The 22,757-nt window shown below is 45.4% G+C and overlaps 1 protein-coding gene across 3 annotated transcripts in view; it reads left to right on the forward strand.

The window, feature by feature from the left end:
- The window catches only part of adgrg6 (adhesion G protein-coupled receptor G6), a 99,263-nt gene that overhangs the window by 49,889 nt on the left and 26,617 nt on the right, over nt 1-22,757 (forward strand). The window contains exons 7-13 of one of the 3 annotated variants that reach the window (XM_080882644.1): nt 6,551-6,616; nt 10,550-10,621; nt 11,571-11,675; nt 12,466-12,558; nt 13,978-14,055; nt 21,446-21,534; nt 22,393-22,445. In XM_080882644.1, coding sequence (XP_080738770.1) covers nt 6,551-6,616; nt 10,550-10,621; nt 11,571-11,675; nt 12,466-12,558; nt 13,978-14,055; nt 21,446-21,534; nt 22,393-22,445 — 556 coding nt within the window. The remainder of the gene's footprint in view (nt 1-6,550; nt 6,617-10,549; nt 10,622-11,570; nt 11,676-12,465; nt 12,559-13,977; nt 14,056-21,445; nt 21,535-22,392; nt 22,446-22,757) is intronic. The other 2 variants (XM_080882645.1, XM_080882646.1) reach the window with 2 other exon arrangements.

Raw genomic sequence — 22,757 nt, forward strand, 5'->3', positions numbered from 1 at the left:
AGATATCTGATGACCTCTCCTGGACTGCAAATACTACAGCGGTGGTTAAAAAGGCCCAGCAGCGTCTCCACTTTCTGAGAGTGCTCAGGAGGAACAACCTGGAGGAGAGGCTGCTGGTGACATTTTACAGAGCCACCATAGAGAGCATCCTAACGTACGGCATAACAACATGGTATGAAGGGTGCTCAGCTGCAGACAGGAAAGTACTGCAGAGGGTCATCAACACAGCCCAGAAGATCACTGGCTGCTCTCTGCCCAGCCTGGAGGTCACTGCAAACTCTCGGTACCTCAGCAGAGCTGGCAATATCATCAAGGACCACTCTCACCCCAGCAACCAACTGTTTGAACTATTACCGTCAGGCCGACGGTACAGGTCACATAAAACCAGGACAAACAGATTCAGGGATAGCTTCTTTCCCAGAGCTATCACCGTAGTAAATAAGCACAAAAACAATTGAACCTATTCCATACCGTCACTGTCATTATATTATGCTGCTATTCATACTGTCATTATATTAATGCTGCTATCCTGTATATATTGTACATACTATTGTTTGAGTACTTACGATTGGTTTTTTTGTACTTTTTATATTTTACATTTATATTTATTATTGAAACTTGCACCAAGGGAGTGGCACTCCAATTTCGTTGTACTCTGTACAATGACAATAAAGGCTATTCTATTCTATTCTATTCTTTTGGGTCCTTCCTACATTCCACACGGCTTGCCCCGGCAATCCGTGACAGTACGAACCAGCCACCATGGACCCAGCAGCAGTAAATCCGTCCGAGGAGCTCCAGGACGACGTTACATATAACGTGGAGATTCTCCTCGGGCTGTGGCTTGAAAACCCTCCAGAGGAGCTTCGCCGCACCGTCGAAAGCCGGCTACAACGGCTCTTTTCCGGCCTGCCATGGCTTCTAAAATCGCTTCCTCCGACCATGCAGGCTTTTCTCCAGCACACACCTCACCTTCTCTCAGCCACTCCTGCCTCGCTGCCTGACTCGCCGGATGTGATCTTGCCCGGCCCGTCGGAGCCGTCTGCGGGGAGGAAACGCCGATCGCGCCGCCGACGCGCCACCCCACAGCCGGACGTTCAGACTTCTAATTTACCGGCTGTGGTGAGTGAGGACTCTGTGTCTTTTCCAGACAACGTGACTGTTCTTTCAGGGGCTGTGTTTTGTGTGGCGGATGTCAACGCGAGCTGCGTATCGCCTGTGCAGCTACTCCCAGCTCAGTTAGCTCCCCCGCAGCTACCCTCAGTTCAGTTAGCTCCCTCGCAGCCACCCTCAGTTCAGTTAGCTCCCTCGCAGCCACCCTCAGCTCAGTTAGCTCCCTCGCAGCCACCCTCAGCTCAGTTAGCTCCCTCGCAGCCACCCTCAGCTCAGTTAGCTCCCTGGCAGCCACCCTCAGCTCAGTTAGCTCCCTGGCAGCCACCCTCAGCTCAGTTTCCAGTGTCCCCCTCAGCTCAGTTTCCAGTGTCCCCCTCAGCTCAGTTTCCCGTGTCCCCCTCAGCTCAGTCTCCCGTGTCCCCCTCAGCTCAGTCTCCCGTGTCCCTTTCAGCTCAGTCTCCTGTGTCCCTTTCAGCTCAGTCTCCCGTGTCCCTTTCAGTTCAGGCCCCAGAGCCACCCGTGTCCCTTTCAGTTCAGGCCCCAGAGCCACCCGTGTCCCTTCCAGTGCCGCCTGTAGCGCAGGCCCCAGAGCCACCCGTGTCCCTTCCAGTGCCGCCTGTAGCGCAGGCCCCAGTAGCTCCAGTGCCGCCTGTAGCGCAGGCCCCAGTAGCTCCAGTGCCGCCTGTAGCGCAGGCCCCAGTAGCTCCAGTGCCGCCTGTAGCGCAGGCCCCAGTAGCTCCGGCTCCAGTATCCCCGGTTTCACTCATTCACTCCATGCAGGGAGAAAGTCTAATATCACCTCAAGGGGCTTTTCGCGGTTCAGCCGCCATTGGCACAGTTTGCCGCTCCAGGGCTTCCCCAGAGGCTAGGTCTCAGTCCCCAGCTGATTCTGGACCCCTGAAGTCTATGCAGCTACCTGAGAACTGCACCATGTCAGCGTTGCCTGGGCAGAGCCAATGCTCAGTGCATTGCCAGTTGCCTTCGTGTTTGCCAGAAGACTCCATGACTGCTGGCTTAGTGTTGACTTCTGCTGGAGGGTCCGAGGGACCGCTCCGGCCTTTGTCTCTAGTCTCCGCTGGAGGGTCCGAGGGACCGCTCCGGCCTTCGTCTCCTGTCTCCGCTGGAGGGTCCGAAGGACCGCTCCGGTTTTCGTCTCATGTCTCCGCTGGAGGGCCCGAGGAGCCCGTCCAGCTTCCTACCTCATCAGCTGGGGGGCCCGAGGAGCCCGTCCAGCCGCCTGCTGCAGCTTCATCATCCTCCTCGCCGGCTGCAGCTTCATCATCAGCCTCGTCTGGTCCAGCCTCAGAGCCTTCATCCTCGCCTGGTCCAGCTTCATCCGAGTCTTCATCCTCGCCTGGTCCAGCCTCAGAGCCTTCATCCTCGCCTGGTCCAGCTTCATCCGAGTCTTCATCCTCGCCTGGTCCAGCTTCATCAGAGTCTTCATCCTCGCCTGGTCCAGCTTCATCAGAGTCTTCATCCTCGCCTGGTCCAGCTTCTGCCTGTGCTTCGCCTGGTCCAGCTTCTGCCTGTGCTTCGCCTGGTCCAGCTTCTGCCTGTGATTCGCCTGGCCCAGCTTCAGCTTCAGCTCCAGCCTCGCCTGGTCCAGTTTCATCCTCGCCTGGTCTAGCTTCAGCTTCAGCTCCAGCCTCGCCTGGTCCAGTTTCATCCTCGCCTGGTCTAGCTTCAGCTTCAGCTCCAGCTTCGCCTGGTCCAATTTCATCCTCGCCTGGTTCAGCTTCAGCTTCGTCCTCGCCTGGTTCGGCTTCAGCTTCGTCCTCGCCTGGCCCGGCTTCATCATCTCCGCCTGGCCCGGCTTCATCATCTCCGCCTGCTGTGGCCTCAGCCTCGCCTGGCCCGGCCTCGTTTGGGTCTAGAGCTAAGCGGCCGTTTTCTAGACCGCTGGCTAGGCTACTGGCCGGCCACCATCGCCTGAGTGGCCGCCGTTGCCTTCCGCGCGGCCGGCCCCCGGACCGCCATCGCCTGAGTGGCCGCCGTTGCCTTCCGCACGGCCGGCCCCCGGACCCTCTTCGCCTGAGTGGCCGCCGTTGCCCTCCGCGCGGCCGGCCCCCGGACCGCCATCGCCTGAGTGGCCTCCGTTGCCTTCCGCACGGCCGGCCCCCGGACCCTCTTCGCCTGAGTGGCCGCCGTTGCCTTCCGCACGGCCGGCCCCCGGACCGCCATCGCCTGAGTGGCCGCCGTTGCCTTCCGCACGGCCGGCCCCCTGAACTCTTCTGTTTTGGACTCCTGTGCTGTCGGCCCCCTGGCCGGCCCCCTGGTCTTTTCTGTTTTGGACTCGGTTTTCCTGTGCTTTGGTGTGCTTTTCTTTTGGTTTTGGACTTGTGTTTTGTTTTTCTTTTTGTCTTCTGGCCTTCTGGTGCTCCTGTTTTGTTTTGCCTCGAGCCCTCCGTCCTGGACCCGCTCCGCCCGCCCTGGTCGGGTTGTTTTCTGTTTTTTTTGTTTTGTTTTTGGGCTGTCGGGAGCCAGCCCTTGAGGGGGGGGGGGGGGTTCTGTCATGATCCTGGGTCCTTTTGACCCAGCATTTTGTGTTTTCTCTTCGATTTTGGTTCTGTTCTTCCTTTGTTTAGTGTTTACTCTGTTCTGCCCGTGTGTTCCTGTTTTATTGTGAAGGTCTGCGTCTTATGTGAGTGTTTTCAGTTTGCCTCCCTAGTCTCGTTATGTTAATCACTCCCAGCTGTGTTTCCCACCTGTGTGTAATCTCCCTGTGTTCTCTGAGTGTATTTAAGTTGTATTTTCTGTCTTAGTAATTGCTGGTTCGTCTGTGTTGTTTCCCCTTGGTCTCCCTGCGTCTTCCCATTTGTATTTCTCCGGACCTCCCTGCATCCTCGTTCTGGTTTGTCTTATTAGTTTACCCAGTTTAGGTTTCCAGTTTCATGTTTTGTCGCCACCGCTGTTTGTACTTACCCACCCCTGTTAATAAACACTCACCTGCACCAGAGCTGCTGCCTTTTGGGTCCTTCCTACATTCCACACGGCTTGCCCCGGCAATCCGTGACAGAAGCCACTGTGAGACCTTGCCCCATCCTATCATGTCAGGATGGGGCAAGGTGTGGCTGCGTGATTTGCCACCCATATGGGCGTCATGGGAGTTTGCTGTTCTGATTCCTTGTTGTGGTCCAACACCGTGAAGAAAGAAGTTAAAATCTTAATAAAAAAGAATGAACAAAAATTTGCAGTCCAAACAGATGGCGGGTGGCATGAGCAGAGTTTGACATCCACAGTTCAGTTGTTGGTAGTCAGACACTGGAGACAGCACAGCCACATAACACATAAGAACAACTGCAAAATGAGACGGAGTACAATACGACGCAAAGCTGGAAAACGGAGACGGCTAAAGTACAGCTCATGAACGAAAGTTGTCTGATACTCGCATACTTGAAATAGGCAGTGGCCATGTGAACATGAAGCCTTACTGGAGAGGGTCATGAGCTTAAGGTTTTCGGGGTTTTTGCTGTCTGTGGGAGATTTGGTTCTGTTAGGGTCATCAGGCTGGTCTTGGAGACAGGGTGAGGAGCTCAAACTAGAACTGCTCATTTTCATTTTACTGTAAGGGGATTTAGGCATCTGATCAGGATCTACTGATATGTGTGACATCCTCCCAAAGGAGGTTGATGTTTTTGGATGCATGGGCACCTAGACTAACTTGTTTAGTCTGCTGACTCCCAAACCTGAGCTTTGATGAGGTCTAGGACTGAAGTCAGGCTTTAAGTTCTGGCTCACGGTCCGGTTTCTGCCAAAGGTGTTGAAAAGGGGTGAGGTAACAGACTTGGTTCAGACAAACACCAAACTGGCAAAACTGCTGGTTTAGAGGAATACTGCTGTGAAGTAAAGTTTCCTTTCATTGGAGCTAACTTGTCCAAACCAACAAAAGTAGTCCAGACCAATAAGTGGGTGTGGTATCCTGTTCCTAAAGAGCCCAATCTCCATCTCCCCCCATTTTCTTCCTCTCACTTCTGTACTGTGAAAAAGAGACCGTGGATTATCTGTCTGCTACAGTACACTGAGGAAAATAGAAAAGAGGTAATAGAAGCACACGGAGTAGAAAATGGGAGATTCGTTGTGCTGAGGTTGTGAAAAGAACAGGAAGGGGAGAAAATGTAAAAGCGAGGGCAGCACTGAAAAACCGAAGCAACATAAGAGAAGGTGACAGTCAGTCAGAGTGTTAGGTTAAAAAAGAGGACGAAGGGAGAGAGCTGGAGGTAGATTATGACTGGGCACAATCCTCAGCCCTCCTCACCTCTTTTGATCCACATGCTATCCACGATTACTGAATTCCTGCTTTTTCACTCGGCTGAATGCTGCGATGATTTGCTGACATCTCTCGAACACATTCCTCTCAAACAAAGTCTCAGCTTTCTCCGTCTGCCCGTCCACCCACTCTGCTGAATGGTCTGTGAATATGCAGCATGTGTGGGCTGCAGCCAGGCTCGGGGTTACATTTCAAATGGCCAAAGTACTTAAGGAGCGCTTGATTTTTGGCTGCAGTAAGCACACAGTTGGTTAGACAGGCTGTCCATGAAATATAACTTTGAGGGCTCGATCTGTGCAAGCAACCAATCTGCACCCACCACAGACCTCAAAGTCCGATTGATTAGAAATCTGCACGCCATTAAAATGGTGTGGGAAACTTTCTTAAACAAGCAGCAAACACTTTGAGAAATAGAAGATTGTGTTACTCGTCTGGCACTCTGTTCAGTGTGTCCATGTCTTCATGTCCAATGCATGCTGGGATAGGCTTCAGCTCATTACAAGCCAGAAATGGATAAGCACTTCAGGCACTTGGGTTGAACCTTGATCACATAACTGTTAGTATAAAAACCCAAAACTGAGCCGGACGGATGCAGCCAGGTCTGCTGCGTCAGACTGGTATCAGGCATAAACACAGTAAGCCAGAGTTACTCCAACCCTGAGAGTACATTTTACATCTGCGGTATGGAGCTGAAGTACCAACCAGGCAAAGTAGCTTAGTGCTGGAGGATCTCACATTTACCGTCTCGGACTCCAGACTTATTTGTACCTGTTAAACAGGACACCATCTTCAGAGAGCTTTTTTCCTGCTTTTTGTGGATTTCTACCCTTTCACACACACACACACACACACACACACACACACACACACACACACACACACACACACACACACACACACACACAGGAGGTGTTGGCGATATAAGTCACGCAGAAACATGCTAACATCAGACTGTGATCAGTGTAACGGTGTAAAGATTGACATGTGAGCTTAAAATATGACATCATTATATGAATAATATATATTCTTTCATTTCTTTTACTTTATTTTGAAAAAATTTTTTATACTTTGCGATTATTTTTTCTAAAATAAAAAAATCTTTAAGCATTAACCAGTGTAAAGATTTCATTGTGTTTATCAGACTAAAAATCTTTCCTCCTCTCCTCCCAGGCGTCTTCCCAGTGAGCAACGCAACCCTCAATAATAACTGTGACCCATCTGCGCTGGGCTGCCCAGGTACGAAACGATCACACTCTTTGACACAATTGCTGAAAAGACCGCTTTCCCCCCGTGAACGTCCTCTGTTGTTGTTTGTTGTGTGTGATGTTCACGGCCAGACTTGCACTGAGCATTTGAGCATTTTTATTGTAAAGAAAAAAGTGTTGCCAGGAATCTTTAATAAGTAAATTCAATTAGTTTGTTAAATCGAAGTTTATCAAACGATAATGTATTACTGTCTGTGGTCATGCATACTCTTCTTCTTGGACCAAAGAACCAGAAACAAAAAGACAAATACCCTGTTCTTCTAACAGAAATTTTGAACTGATGGAGTTACAGATAACATCAGTATGTTGGGTAACGCCAACTACTGGAGATTATGTATCGGAATTTCAGGAGCAGGACCACGCTTCCAAACACGCTCCTTCCGGTTGTCATCTACTGTATATAGGCTCCCCCAGTTCTGCAAGCTGTTCATTCTTGTTTACGTGCCCCACCCTCCCTCCCTGTTCTCAATTCTTTAACTTCTTCATTTCTATTTAGTGTATGGGGATCTGCCAGGCCCGGGAGCCATTGCCAGTCCCCTTCGAGGCCTTCCCCAAACCGCAGCTCAATTCATGTCAAAGCATTCACTTTTACCTACCAAAACACTGTCAAACCTAAAATGAGGACGTGGGCCCAGCTAGTGAAATCATATGTAAAACACAAATGACAACAAACATTTTTGATCAGTTCTTCCTTTAAATGAAAACATCTTTTCACAAAATTGCTTCAGAGTCTGCATAATTTCATACATTTTTATTATGAAGTAAAAATGGTAAAAGACTATTGCAGGTAGGTCTCCGTAGGTCTCACAACAAAATCAGCTGTAAGATTTTGTCTTAATGAGTCACTGACTTTACCTTTTCTGTTACATCTGGTTGCTTAATCCAGATCACAGTGACAGACACACTCACACCAGTCAAAGTTCATTAGAGCTTAGACAGAAGTGAAGAACACAAAAGTGAATCTAGCACAACATTAACCTTTTCAGATAAATATTTGCTCAGAACAGCTGATTGGCAGATACCAAGAATAAATTATGGGGTTCTTTAAACATGGGGTTTGTGCCATTGCATCGCATCTCCTTGGTTGCATTGATGTCTTTTCCCTCTGACATTAGTGCTGTCAAAACTGTCAAATATCTATTAGTCTCTGTTCTTAGTCAGCTCTTCACACTGTGTTACAGTTTGGTGAAAAATGCAAGGGCTGTAAGGACCTCAGAGGAAGTAAGAAGGGAAAAGAGTTTTGACCATGAAAAAGTGACAGTTTGAGTGTTTGAAGGCGAATGGAATATATACAAGAGCTATAGTGCTGGGGCTGAACCTGACAGTGTATACACTTTGAACTGTTCAAGTACAGAAGGCATTGTACAGCCTTGACATCTATATAAAAGTTTTCCTCAGTGACCACATGAACTTTTTATAAAGGTAAACCAAGTGCATCGGTGCCTACACTTCTTATTCAGCTTCACACTATGATGGTTTTTTCTGTCAAGCTTTGCTTTCCACCTTGTGAAGAAGTGTCTAAGGGTCAGGTTTTTTGGGAATGTGCTCATAAGAGAAAGACGCTTAATTGAATTTTGAACATCCTGTTAAGAAAAACTTTCTAAATGAAAGCAGGCTCAGGTTTGGATCGAGATCCTTGGCTTTCCCCAAAGCCCTGAACATATTCTAGCCTTTAAGCATTCCCAGTGCTGTCAAACTGCTCTGAACAGTGAAGAGATGCTAGTTTGTTCAAGGATGAATCTGGCAAGAGGTGAGAAGATCAATATAATTGTGATCAACAACTTTGTTTGTGGTGTTTCTAGAGAACCGCATTTAATGATACTGCAGGCCGGTCACATTCTGGTGATGTCAGAGTTTTGGAATTTGGAAGCCAACGCTGCATAATTTGAAGAGCACAGCTTGTCCTTACCTAAACCTGCAATAAACCTTATGAACTTCTTCACGCTGTCATTGACTTTGACAGTTTTTGCGATACAAACCTCGTTCTCCCGGGTCAAACGCCTGTGCTTGACTCCTTTGTCCAGGGTTTATTGTACTTCCTAAAGCTTTTCTGCCAGAAAACCCTCAGTGACCTCCTGATCATCACATCTGTGTTTGCTGTTAGGTCCTTCTGTTACTGACTGGTGCATAACTGTTAGTTGGGACATGAAGAAAACAGTTACAAATTAAAATTTCCAACATTTACACTGAAGATTTGGTGAATACACAAAAAGAAGATGAATTTTGGGTCAGTTTTCTTATTTAAAGCAAACATATGAGAAAAGAGAAAGTCGTGCAGATTGCAAAACCCTTTGATTTATGGTTTTGGGCTTCATATGTGACATTAATGAGCCTGGACAAGAAAAGAAAGCAAAAGGGAATGGAATCTCAGTCAGATTCATTCAAATGAGGACATTCTTGAAATGGAGACAGATGCTTCACTCTGCTTTATTCATTTAATCAGCCTTCATAAGTTCAAGTGGCTGATAAAGGAGGAAAGAATAAAAATGGGCATTTGGCCCATGTCACCTACTCTCACCAGTCTACGTGGATCTGCCAAGAATCTATCCAGGAATGCTCGGTTAATTACATTTTCTAATTCCAAAGTAGATCATACCCGAAGAAACAAAATAACGTTTTTAAAGCTATATCCCCCAGGGTGCCGTTCAGCTGCTGCCATAGCCATTAAAACTGGAATGCTGTCCCTGCACAGATTGTGGCCCTCGAGGAAAATGGACCTCCACCAGTTTCTTTTGCTCAAAGAGGTCACATGATCCAAGACTTACCAGTGAGCTCTGGTCAGAACAGTAGCTGTGGGCCAACTAGTAATGTGACCCAATTGACCCAATGTGAAATGTCAGTTCTCACACTGTCCAGAACTATGGAAGCCTCAGAGGGACATACTGTATTTCTAAAGGTCAGTTTTTGTGCGATTGCGCCATGAGAGCATGGAAGTGAAGCCAATTAAACTACAGTTTGTGTTGCAGGATAGAAATTAAGAGCACAGACAGCTCAACAAGCCATTAGAAAGGGTGATAATATAATAACTCGTAAGCTCGATGGAACAAAGAATAAATGGTCAGCTGAAGAGTAGAGCTGTTAGAAAGTTAGGGTGGTGGTCTGAGGAGTGAAGAAGGCCTGAGTGGGTGTGCTTCAGTGGGTGAAGCTAATTCAGGTGTAGCTGTCCTGAAAAACATAACTCTGACTTCTGTTCGGGAGATGTAGGTGGAAGAAGTTAAATGGAACCACAAGTGAGTGAGCAGCATTGTCTTTTTTTTCCCAAACACATTTGACTTCACTTTAACTCTGAAGCACAAACTTCTTTTCATGAGTAGACTTTATCACCTCTTGTTTCAGTCCACCTCTGAAATCCCTTTGATGGTACAGAATTCATTGTTTCAAAACCTCATCTGTGACCATGCTTAGACTCAAGCCTTTCCACATGACATAATCAAACTTAATCTGTGTAAACCGTCTCATGGCTTTAAACCCTTTGGTCAACAAGAGCTTGGAGAAACTCTGGAGACTGAGCTGTGTATGTCAGCTTGACGATGGCAGGAGAGGAAGCTCGGGACAAAATAAAAATAAAAAACCGGACTGTGTGGTAAGTTTTGACAGCAGCCACAGTCTCAGCTGTTAAATCCACATCACTTATTGGTTGGTTGCTGCTGGTTAGTGTGATTATGTTGTAAGCGGTACACAGACCCACACAGTCAGCTTTGATTAAAAAAAGAGAGCTTTTATCATTATGACTACATAACTGTTGAATAATTTGCATTCTTTATTAACGATGCTGAGAACACTTGAGAAGCCCAGATCCAATACCCCTACTGTGTACATTTAAGATGTTCATTCCTCATCACATCCATTTATCATCCTTTGCATCTGTTTCTCTCTCATCCCATCACATTGTCACTACCACCAGCTGTTTCCTCTCCTGCCACCTCATCCACTGACTCCACTAACACCATCTACACTACTAATGCCAACACCCACGGTAAGCAACCCTCCTCTTCATGCAGCCTCTGTCCTTCCTTTCCATCTTCACCTTCTCCACTTCTCTGTGCCATTTTTGTTCCCCTCAGTGCTTTTGCTTTATCATCACCTCGCGGTTCCTCCCCCTACTTTCCCTTCTTCCTTCCATCTTTTTTTTAAATGATTATTAAACATTTTTGGTTGGTTTTAAGCTTCTGGATTTTTCAGTCAAATACCTTTTCTGTAGAGGCTTCCCCTTTTTTCTTCTGTTTCATCTAACTCTAATTTAGGATAAACTTTTTAGGGTTCATCCAACATCCACAAAGAAAGACCTTTTTTATGGAACTCAGTTATAGTTCATCACCACAAAGCCGTTATTCTTAATGGTTTTCAGAGAGATTTCCCTCATAAAAATCTCAAACCTTTTTAGCTCTGCCATATTTGACCTTCCAGGAAGCCATGAAAAGTAGCTTGAAGCTATTTTGCCCCTCTAAGATCAGTTTGGTCATTCTCTTATTCATTAACTACCTGTGAGAATACTCAACTAATTCAGCTCTGATGAACCCGTCCGCTTGACAGACGAGTAAATTATCTAATGCTGCGTTTGAAGACGGAGTTCATCAAACTTTTCATTAGTCAATTAACCTTTCTGTCGTCCTTTTTCCAACTGAAAAGTTGTAGCTCTAAATGAACTTTCCCAGGAATTTATGAAAAATCAGCTCTCTGTGTTTGATTAGGATAATAAGAACTTTTCATTCTTAATGGAATTTTAATGAAGCACCGATATGTGCTGCTTACATTATATATATCTGTTTGTAATATGTGCATGTGAGAGTTTTAGACCTTCTGGAACATTTGCACTCAAACTGGGCTTTGGGAAAAAGCACACGCTCACGCTAGCATTAAAACCACTTTGTTTTTGCATGTGTCATCCTCTCGTCCTGCCTTATCCTTTGATTTGTCATCATCAGTCCTCTCTACCATCACTCCATCTCCCAGCATTCTCTCCACTCGCATGCCTCTAACCTCTATCATCAGTACCACCGCCTCCGCTGCAACCAGCCCCTCCTCTTCTGGTAAGGCTTCATCTGCTTTCATGTTTGATTCCTGTGCAAAACCTAACAAAGATAATAATAAATGAATGTGTCCCCTAAACTATTGAGTTTACGATTAAACAGGCTGAACAGGAAGCCTCAAAAATGGCCGTTACCTCTAAACGCTAATCCATAAGACTAATCAATGGGTTCCAAGAGAACACATATACACAGTGTGTACATAGAGAAATTGTTACTTGAAAGTTACATGAGGACTTTTATCTCCCAAATGTCATCAGGCTAAATAATTTTGCCACCTTTTCAGGTGGACCCCTCCCAGTCTAGTCATGAAAATTAAATACCAGTAAAATTACACATCTAAGTTTCATCATAGGCTTCCTTCAGGTTGGCGCATAGCTTATTGTATCTGCAGACAGTCACATGAAGAAGAAAATCTTCACAGGATTTATGCAGCCTTACCAGCAGGACAACAACAGTTTAGTCTTTACCTGCTAACCATGCAGGTGAATTCTACGACTCAATTCCTTGTCATTCCTAACATTAAAAGTTTACCTCTCCTGTGACTACATAACATTTAATCTTTAATCAGTGGTATTTGTGGTGTTAGATAAACAGCATAGATAGAATATTTCTGTACCAGTTATTGTTCTGGCAGTCGACCTTTGACCTCAACAGTGAGTGGTAACAGTTGTTTGTGTTAGAATAACCTGTTCAGTGAGCAAGTTTCACATTTCTCATAATGCATCATTAATGTGTCGTTGAATCCAAGATACTTTTGTGTTACTGACATAATCCAATCTGATCTAATCAGTTTTGCCTAATACTACCATCACCACCACCACCAGAGCTCCTACCTCTGCATCTACCGATACTAATGTTTCTGCATCCAGCAGCACAGCACATGGTAAGGTAGCTAACACTATCTTCATATACAGTGTTGTCAGTAGCTGCCATTCTTTATGACTCTGTTAACAGCTGTTTTTGTTGTAATTAATCATTTTTTTAAAGAAAGATTAAAAAGCTGCTGCTAAAACCCAAATCCAAGTGGACACGATGGTAAATGGTCACAGGATTTTGTAACCATCACACGAAACACTACTTTTTTTCCCAAATGATGTGACTTCAAAGTTCAAAATATTGTAGTTTTTATAAACTAAAATAATTATGTAGTCATATTTTACAATCCAGTAATGGATTTGATTCAAATTAGTCTTAGAATAAGGAGAGAAAACTTACACATGTGGAAAAACTCGTATAAATTGTCACTGAGTGAGGTTTTTATGTTTTCATGAATGTGCTGTAATGACGGGTAGTTAGAAGAAGAAGTGGCTTTTAAGGCCTTTCACTGCCTTGAAGTGAGTGGGTGCTTTCACAGATACAAAGCGAGAAGTTGCTTTCGCATGATTTACTGAATTATTAACTAATCAAAAAAAAAAACAAAACTTAAATTCAACTTAAAGCACAATAAAGCATACAGCATCGTATTGACGTCTCCACAGTTTAGGTTTGTTTTACCTGCTGTTGTTCTCATATTGATGCATTTTGAACGCATTAATATAGGATGTAGTCCACTGTGAGCATTTTGAATCAGTTGTTATTCTGTCAGTGTCACTGTGTTTTTTTGTTTTCCCTCCAAAAAGCAGCTCTTTTTCACAAACATCCCGACGACATCTAATACAGACGTTCATATGTTGCTAGCTCCATTCAATAGCTGCCTTTTAATCCTTACAATAAAAGCCATGCCTCAAAACACAGCTTTACTTTACGTTTATATTTACACTTTATTTTACTGTTGTTGGATATTTTGTGACCTGCTCGTTTGTGACTACAGTTGAGGGTGCACAGGTACGTTCACACCAACTTTTCTGGGTGCGTTCGGTCCACTGTGAGGCCCTGTGCTTGTCTGACCTTTGATGGTTGCAGGTTGCAGGGCCACTCACCTGTTACTGTACAAGGACGGCCCAGTGGAGCACAAAGGAAGTTTGTTCCACATGTGGTGGAGTTTGGTGTTCATGCTCATTAATGTGTTATGTTCAGCTCAAAGAATTTAGTTTGATTTATGTAATGTGGTCACAACATGCAGCGGCTGGCATCATAACATATATCATGCGCGCTTTTTTTGGCGACAGCAGGAAGGATGTACCAACAGACGTATTCATATTAATCACTGTCTTTGTTTCTAGTTTATTTGTGACACTGATCACTGATACCACATTACATCAGAAATATGGCATTTCTATATGAAGCTCTATGAGGCTGCGATGTAGCGACAGCATGTGTCAGTTCAGATGACTGATAATCTGTGATTGTTTACTTCCTGTAGCCCAACAGCCAACCAGCAGCACGGCAGCTGTTTCATCTTTTACCACTAACCATCCAGATACTAACCCCACCCTGCATGGTAAGAGGAACAGTAATACCATTGCCAAAACTGGCATGAATAATGCTGTCACTGTCTAACTGCATGGATTTTTAACAGTAGTATTTATGCAGCAGATACAGAAACTGTATATGATTGGATGTTGTTGTGCCACAGCCTCAGCTCTTATAAACATAAACGTGTCCCCAAAAAGTTGATTCTGGTTATCTGGACTTGGCCTTTATTTCCTGTGTCTTAAGATCTTGATTGTCATATACTGTTGAGGATAGTTTTAGGCCTCGGGCTTCGTCTTTTAATAATACATTGATTTGTTCTTACTCTTCTCCAGCATGTTTAATTCTTTTAGTCCCTACTCTCATTTCTTCTTCTACACACTGTTCCAGAAACATCTGGCCAGCTGCAGTTCATGACTACTAACCAACCAGAGACTAGCATAGCTGTTCCTGCTGCTTCTTCCTGGGGTAACATTCACACTTCCATGTCTAGCTCTTAAACCAAGATCAGTGTTAGCCAATCCTCATCATTCCTGTGGAATATGTGAGGCTTTTCTGCTAATAGCTGTGTGTTTGCACTGCAGGATCTAAGGCCCATGAAACTTTATTTTTGGGGGTCTTTTTTGTTTCCTTCTCCTTTTTTAGCTCTTTAACTGCTTAATCAGCCTAACCTAGTTATAGTCATGTCATATCTTTTGCTTTGGTTTCTTCTCGTATGGTTCATGCACTCCTTTGTTTCATATCGCTGTTACAGACATAGTAATCACTGTACAATCCTACAATACTGTCTGTGACTGAAGGATGTTGAGATGGCTTATGTAAAAATATCGTGTCCTATATTAGTGGTTTATTTTTGAAATGCATTTTTTTACCTTTATTTATTGTATGTAACTTGCTTTTTCACTATAATTACATCTGCTTCGATCGGCCATATCCCGGTGACAGTGGAGGAGACTCAAATTATGCTTCAGCAACCTGAGCCAATGGCCTTGAAGTCCAGGTCCCTGACTGTTTGGCCAGCTGGTTACCTCAGAAGACAGACTTCTGGATTTACTGTTGCTGCACTCTCTTTTTCCCAAACCCCTAGACATCCAGTTCCTTTAGTCCACAAAATCAGGCAAACCAGGTCTGCGTTTTTTCGCAATCCTCCTGGAGGAGCTTCTCTTCATAGATCTCTTACGTCCAGTCCTTTGAATCCCCCCGCTCAAACCCCCAGTCTCCATCATTCAGCTCATCAATCCAGATTCTTAGCTTCAGTCCCTGGTTCCTCTGGTCCATCTGAAGCTACCCGCCCCAGACCCCCTGCTCCCTTCCAAAGACCTCCACGGTATCGAAGATCCAAGATTTCCCTGGGGTACATTTCAACCCCTTTGAGGAAGAGGCCAAACCGAGGAAGACATCAAGCTACCACTAAAGCACCACCTAGGGTGGAGATTCACATCACAAAACCTGCTGTTCCATTAGCTGATCTCAAATCCACAGCCAGGCTTAAATTCACACCAACGACTGGATTCAAAGACACAGATGGGTTGAAAGACTCTACGCCTGCAACCATTCATCTAAATATTTCTTCTGTTACGTCCCAACCAAAAACTTTTCACCAGTCAACCTCCAAAACGGAGGTCTCTACCACCACTCAGGACTTAAAGTTCCTTCCTGAATCTCATACTTCAAGTTCACCTCAGGGGTCACCTCTGCAGCAGAATAAAAGTGAGGCATTAGCTGCGGCTGGGCTAGCACCACTGTCATCATCGTCGTCATTGTTTTTGTCATCATTATCAGCACTTGGCATTAGGAAGAACAAACCTGTTGCTTCATCATGGTCACTCCTGAACATGAGTGGTGGTGAAATCCAAACATCTGCTGCGGGTAACCTGACAGATCAGGAGATACCGGATAATGAATATTCATCAGGCTCTGGGCCATTCATGTATGACATGACTGAACTTGTGGGGGAAAGGAGTCCTTATAGATTATATCAATTTGATGCCTTATCCAAAGAACCCAATACTGGACCTGATGCCAGAAACTCAGACCCGCAAAGTGCTTCCCACCTTTTCATCCAACCCTCAACTCCTTCTGAAAGAGGAAGTGAACATTTTTTCACCCAAACACATTTCCATAATGGCTCAGAAAGCCTGCTCAGCATCCTAGCAGCAGGCATCAAGCCTTTTAAAGATCACTCACCAGACCTACTGGTACCAGAAACATCCATCAGCACTCTTAATCAGACTTTGACAACAGCTCAAACCCACCACGAGCTTCCAAAGAGCAGCGGTCCAAGTGGACAGAAACAAGAGGAAAGTTCCTATGCACAACTGGAAAGACTGAGTTTGCAAGCAATGCCGTCTTCCCTTCCTCCCTCCTCTTCATCCCACCTCTTCATGCAGCCAACACCTTCTTTGCCGATGGCACATCTAAGCTCCCCTTCTTTCCTCGCCGAGGTGGTTTTCCCCAAACAAATCTTTTCCTCTTTTGTGCCACAGAAGGAAGACAAGGCCCAGATATCCTCACTTTCTTTAAACCCTCTGGGCAGTAAAGCTGGACTAGCTGTAGCCAGCAGTAGTCTGGTTAACAATTTATATACAGACGCACATGCACACATACAGTCTTCTGTGCACGTCATTCCCCATCGATCATCCATTCTCTCCCCTCCATCTCCTCCCTTTCACGAGCCATTCCAGAGCCCTCACTACTCCTCATCCAGTATCCTACCTCCTACTTCTCCCTTTTCTCTCTTTCAGTTAGAATTTACAGCCACCTCCGCCCATGCCTCCCCCATTCAAACCGTCATACCCCAGTACTCCCCACTCAGCCCCACCCTTCCCTTGGCCTCTGATCCCCTTTGGCCCACCCTGGTTCCTTTTCCACCTTCTGCTGCTCCTCGGTACCCCTCCCTCCTCCTGCCATCATCTTCCCAGCCTGCAGAGCGAAGGCTTTCAGAAACTGCTCACATGCCAGTGTCTGTGTTGTCATTTCTGTCCTCGAATCTTCAAAAGAACTTTGAGGACTCAACGGTTGACACAGCATCTTTGTTGTCATTTCCTCTCTTTTCTAAAGCCCCAGCTCAGTCTCCTTTTGTTGATAGTGCACTGCACCCTGAATACCACTCTGCAGAAAAGTCCTCTAGTGGTTTATCTAAAGCTAACAGAAATGAAGTGCCCTCCACTGTGCACAACCTGTCCCCTGATACTCGATCACATACATTAACCCATGCAGAAGATTTTTCAGATAACTCCTTTAGTCACACTAACCCAACTCCCTCAAGATTATCTGTGGAGGCTCTGGTATCCAGTCCTGCAGCGCTTGTGCCGGACTTTGGTCCAGCCCTGTCACAATTAGAGTTTCCTGTATCAGAGCTAAATTTGTCAGTGGTTTTGTGGCCATCCTCAGATGCAGCTAGCCTGTCAGTCAGACCTTTTTTAGTTCATTCTCATCAGAAAGATTTGAGCGAGATAGAAACTCGTTCAGTGCTTCACACTGACACTGGCTTGACCTCGCTGCCAACAGCTGGTATTTGGGGCCATGATCACACTCTGGCTCTGCTCAGGGCAAATATTGAAGGAAAGCAAGAACCGCCCTCTTCCTCTGCCTCTTCTACATCATCTTCCAATGTCTTCCTTTTAACTCAAAGCTCTCACATCCCTTCATTTACCGACTCCATCAGGGAGACAGAGGGGATGATGGGAGAGGAAACCGTTCTGACTCAGAAATCTTTGTCTGGGTCACAAGAGAGAGATTCTTCCAGCCCGACTGTTAACAGAGATCCTTGGAGGCTGCATCATGCAGTCTCACATTTACACAACCAGGGAGAAGTGAATGGAGCTGCTGGCACTCGGACCAACTCGCAGGCCCCTGCTGGCTATGACAGTGGATTTAGTCTCTCCACTCCGCCTTTGTTGAATCTGTCCCAGATGCTGGCACACCGCGACAGCTCAAGTGCACAGCTTGGTGTGACAGCCCCCCGGCACGCTCCGGGGATGGCTCTAGCACACGTCTCAGGCCTGACACGAGCTAATACTGTACAACCCGGCCGTCTGATCCAGACACACATTTCAGCACACACACAGCTGCCCACACACTCTAACAGTCAGGCACACACTCAGAACTTTAGGAGTGATGGGCTCAATTTGAGCGAGGGGGCTAACACCAGGGGGCCACGGCAGCAATCTCCAATCTTGAGTTTCTTCACACCCTCGCTTCCTGTCCTTTTGCCCTCCATGTCATCTTCTGTTTCTCTCGTAGAAAGTGTTTCACTTCTTCTTCCATCTCAGCACCTGTCTTACACCTATCCTCCTGTCTCACCCTCTGTCTCCACCCTTTCATCCTCCTTTCTCCTCCCCAGCCGGGCGACATGGCCAGCAGCACCTGCTAGCATGATGAACACAGAAATTGGGTCCTTGTCACCCACTCGTCCTACTGTTAGATTCCTGCAGCCCACAGCAGCACAGTCCTTACAAAGACCCACCATACAGCCAGTTGAAGAGTTTATCTCAAACACTCAATCTCTTTCTTTTGGTCAAGTTTCCATGGAGTCCATCCAGTCACGCCTGCTTATTTCTCCTAACCAGGATGAGGTTTTATCACAGTTTACAAACCACTCTCAGCCACAAAATGAGTCTACGTTAGTCGGCGTTTTGATATCTGAGGCCTCAAATAAGCAAACTGCTGGTGGGAGATTATCACATCTCTCTGCTCCATTTAACCCTGCAGATGTTGTTCCAAAGATACACTTTGCTAATGAGCATGTCTCACCTGTGAGCAACAAAGCTCCTGTAATCTTAAGCGCTGTAACAGGCCATCACCCTAATGAGCATGTAACTCCACAATCTGCCCTGAATTCTCTCTCATCTCCTGTTGATATGCAGAATACTCCCTGTCCTATTTCTGAATCCTGTTATCAGCCTGGTTCTGCTACATCATCACAACCGAATGTTGCTCTGGTTCTTCCAACCCCCCTGCAGTCTTCTGACCTTAATACCCCCTCTTCCACCTCCAGATCCCCCACTGGCTTCTCTATCGAGATCACAAATCATGGCTTCATTTCTGGGCTTGATGAGCTCTCACCTCCTGGGAGAGACAACCACACCACAAACACAGCAGGCTTTAAATATATACCTGAGTCTAATTCAACCACTGCTGTGGCACTCCGAGACTCTCCTGTGGCGCCGGCTGCGATGACCAACATCACAGCAGCTAAAGATGCTAGTGCACTCGTAGAAAAAGGAAGTCTGGATGTGTCGGAGGGCAGTATGACAGGCAGCAGGCCAGTGCCGGTGCTCGTGAATGCAGCAGCAGCAGCAAAGTCAAATTTAACCGCCTCAGAGCCAGGTTTGAACTCAAGTCCAAATGTGTCGAATCACAGCAGGAACCAGAGCTCAGGAGGTTTAATGAAGGGGGACGTGAACCAAGACCACGGCACTGGCAAGATCAAAGACAACAATCTCAACTTTTCCCCAACGCCTCCAGCAGCTGCCAGTGGTTGGCATCTCATAACCCCAAAGATCTCCTCTCCTACACCTCCATTCAGAGCTCTCAGTCCATCAGCTAACGCCGGCAGCAGCAGCGGCCTCAAAAAAGCCACGTTGCACCCCAGTCTGGGATCCCCAACAGCAAATCCATCCATCAGGCCCACACTGCCCTGCCGGTGTAAACAACGCTTTCTTTTTACATGTCAGTGTGGACTGCCATCGGGGAATAGTATGTTATGCAGCAACAACTTTGTTGTCATAGAAAATAAAAATAAATAATCAGTAATATTACAAAATTGCAGAAATACAGTATTTAGTCTTCAAGTCTTTTAAAGGATCTGAATCAGAACGTTTTGATTTGAGCAGCATTACAAATGCATACGGACACCTGTGTCCGTATTATTAAGTGTTTTTGTGGTGTTTCCACCTCACAGTGTTCCCATAACCAACTCCATTCAACCAGCCCTCTTTGGTTCTGAAGAACATTACTGGTCCCCATTCAACTTCCTCCCTAATCTGAGGTGACAGTGATTCAGACCTTACCGGCTGATATCATTGTTGGCCCAAAGAAACCAAGCTCTGGCTGCCAGTAACGGATAATCTTATAATAGAATAATCAGAATAATCTCAGAATGACATGTTCAGCTGTTGTACAGTCAGTTATGGGTCAGTCTTTGGTTGAGTTGTAATATCAATGCATTGGTTTAAAAACACAAAGACTTTAAGACTGAATACTCACTTCAGGTGGTTGGGTTTCAGAGCAGGTCAGTAGTTCGAATCATAGATGTCAGTACAAATGCTGTGATTGGGCGGGATTCCCATCAAAGTTGAGACTCGTGATTGGTTTAAAGTGATTCTGGCTCATTGTAGTTCATTAACCATGAGTTTAGCTGACCAATCAGATGTTGGTATTTAGCCTGGTACTTGTAGTGAAAAAAGGGATTGTAGTCTACTTTCTGCCTGTTTTCCTTTCCTCTCTGATAACTGCCAACACCTTTTCTTATTACATAGTTTTTCTGCTTTTCTTATATTCATTTTTCAGTCCGTGCAGCTTCTTGGTGGAGGCATCCTGCTTTGGTGCTTCGCATCGTCCGCATGCTACTTTCTGCTATCAAATCAAATATTCAAAATCAATCAGCGGCACTCTGAAACTCTGAAAAGTATATTTATAACCAAAGATAAGCAGCCTGCAGGATTTCCCTCCAGACCTGATGGAGTGGAGGTCTCATTTCCAGTCAGTAGCATTTACTAACAATTAGAGATATTAGAGAGACATCTCGTGGCCGGTGTCAAGCATAGCAGGAGCATGGAGGGCCCTACAAGGAAGAGCTTAGATGTGCCTCCTCTGAAACCGAAAGTATGCGTTAAAAAGTTTTTTTCTTTTTTCCCTTTTTTTATAAGCTTTAATCAGTTTTGATTCCATTAGTCGTTACTTTCTACACGTATCTGTTTTTAAGGAAATCAATACACACACAAAAACTCAGTTAAATGAGTCTGTGTAACAAGAAATTAATTTTACAGGAAGTTTCAGACCCCAAAACTCTTTAACATTTACATTTCTCCACAGATCTTTAACGTACCTGCTTCATAATTGTGCTCTTTATTCCTTTTTAAGGTGGATTTGTGAGAACGCAGATCAAAGGGTCAAACAATCCTGAGAAAGACTCAAATTGCACAAATCCTGCTTCAACTCCTTGATTTGTGCAGTTTGAAAAAAGAAAGGGGAATGACTGTTCTCCCCTCAGCGCCGACGTTATTGTCCGTCAGGCGGTGTGTTCCCATTTTTCATCATTTTACTTCAAAATGAGATTTTTACATAACTCGATCAGCTCAAACCGCTCGGGCCGTCTCCTGCTATGTGCCACAGGCTCGGTATGAATTATCTGTTGCACATCGAATCTGAAGTGCTCTTCTTTCTTTCTCCTGTGCTCTCACCTTGGCCTGCAGATGAGCAGTTTTACCGATTCGAGTTTGTGGTGGATGACAGCAGATCGCAGACGACACGGGAGACGCTTAAATCAGCCGTGGCTCTTTGGGTGAGTTTTTACTCCACTTATTCATCCATGTCCAGACCTCAGTGAGCGTAACCGTGGCAGCAGCGACAGACCTCATTAGATTTTCTTTCATAATTTTAATTAGTTGAAGCTCTGAGCAGCTTAACTTTATCAAACGTAGAAATATACTAAAATATGATTTTCAATACAAAGTCAAAAAACTGTGTAAAATGTATTTTATTCAAAACATAACACAGAAAAAACCTAAAATTTCAGAACCGCTTCCAGTTATTATCTTCTTAAATGAAACAAAAGGAAGTCTCAGTACAACATAGTTTAATGTCTGTGGCAGCAGCCCTGCACTGGCAGTGATGGTTTTACTGGTTACTCTGGTTGACTGGCATAGTGGTGGTGTAGCTACAGCAGCTAGCAGAAAGTGTATGATGCTGCAGATAAAAATGAAACAACAAAAAGTGTCAGAATATCTAAAAAACAAAAAGATCAAGTGTGCAATTACTCTCACTGCCAGGAGAGGGAGACAAAACAGCCACACTACATGAGTTCAGTAAAACACTGGCACAGAATTATTGAACAGAACTCAAACTTCATCTCCAGGTCTATGATAAACAAGATTAAAGTCATATTTTATTTAATTAAGACTGAATTAAGATAACATGGGAGTGAAAAAAATTTCTGAGCTGCTGAACTTAAAGAAATGAAGATTAGGAGAATACAGAGGTCGGGAGCAAGACTCACCTTTACCTGAACAAGCGATGACTTAGATTTGTTGGAACAGTTTTTACTCATGAAGCAGGTACATAAAGTTTCTTCTTCACACCAATGCGGCAGTTTAATATTCAGTGCTGAGCAGACTTCAAACCCGATCTGTTATTTTTACAGCTCAATCAGACCTTTCAGGACTGGATCCACAAAGTCTACGTGGGCAACATCAGGTAATCCTGCAAACAGCTATCACACAAAGTGCACACGACCTAGGGCAAAGGTGCTTTTGTATGGGTGATGCTGTTTGGGTCTGTGCTCGTTTTCAGCCATTTCACAATAGCTAAAAAGATGAGCTACACCAAGGAGAGAAAAAAGAAATGGTTAGAAACAGTTAGACCTGTGAGAGCGACAGGTCACGCCAGGATGAAGTTTACTGTCCTGCTCCTGTGAGCACGAGTGCAGATGTGTGAGGTGTTTGAAGCTGAGCAGTAAGGCTCTGCGCTCCTGGGTCATATTTTGAGGTGAACAGTAAAAGTCTGACT

This window comes from Rhamphochromis sp. 'chilingali', assembly GCF_963969265.1.
Source record: "Rhamphochromis sp. 'chilingali' genome assembly, chromosome: 5".
Classification (NCBI taxonomy): domain Eukaryota; kingdom Metazoa; phylum Chordata; class Actinopteri; order Cichliformes; family Cichlidae; genus Rhamphochromis; species Rhamphochromis sp. 'chilingali'.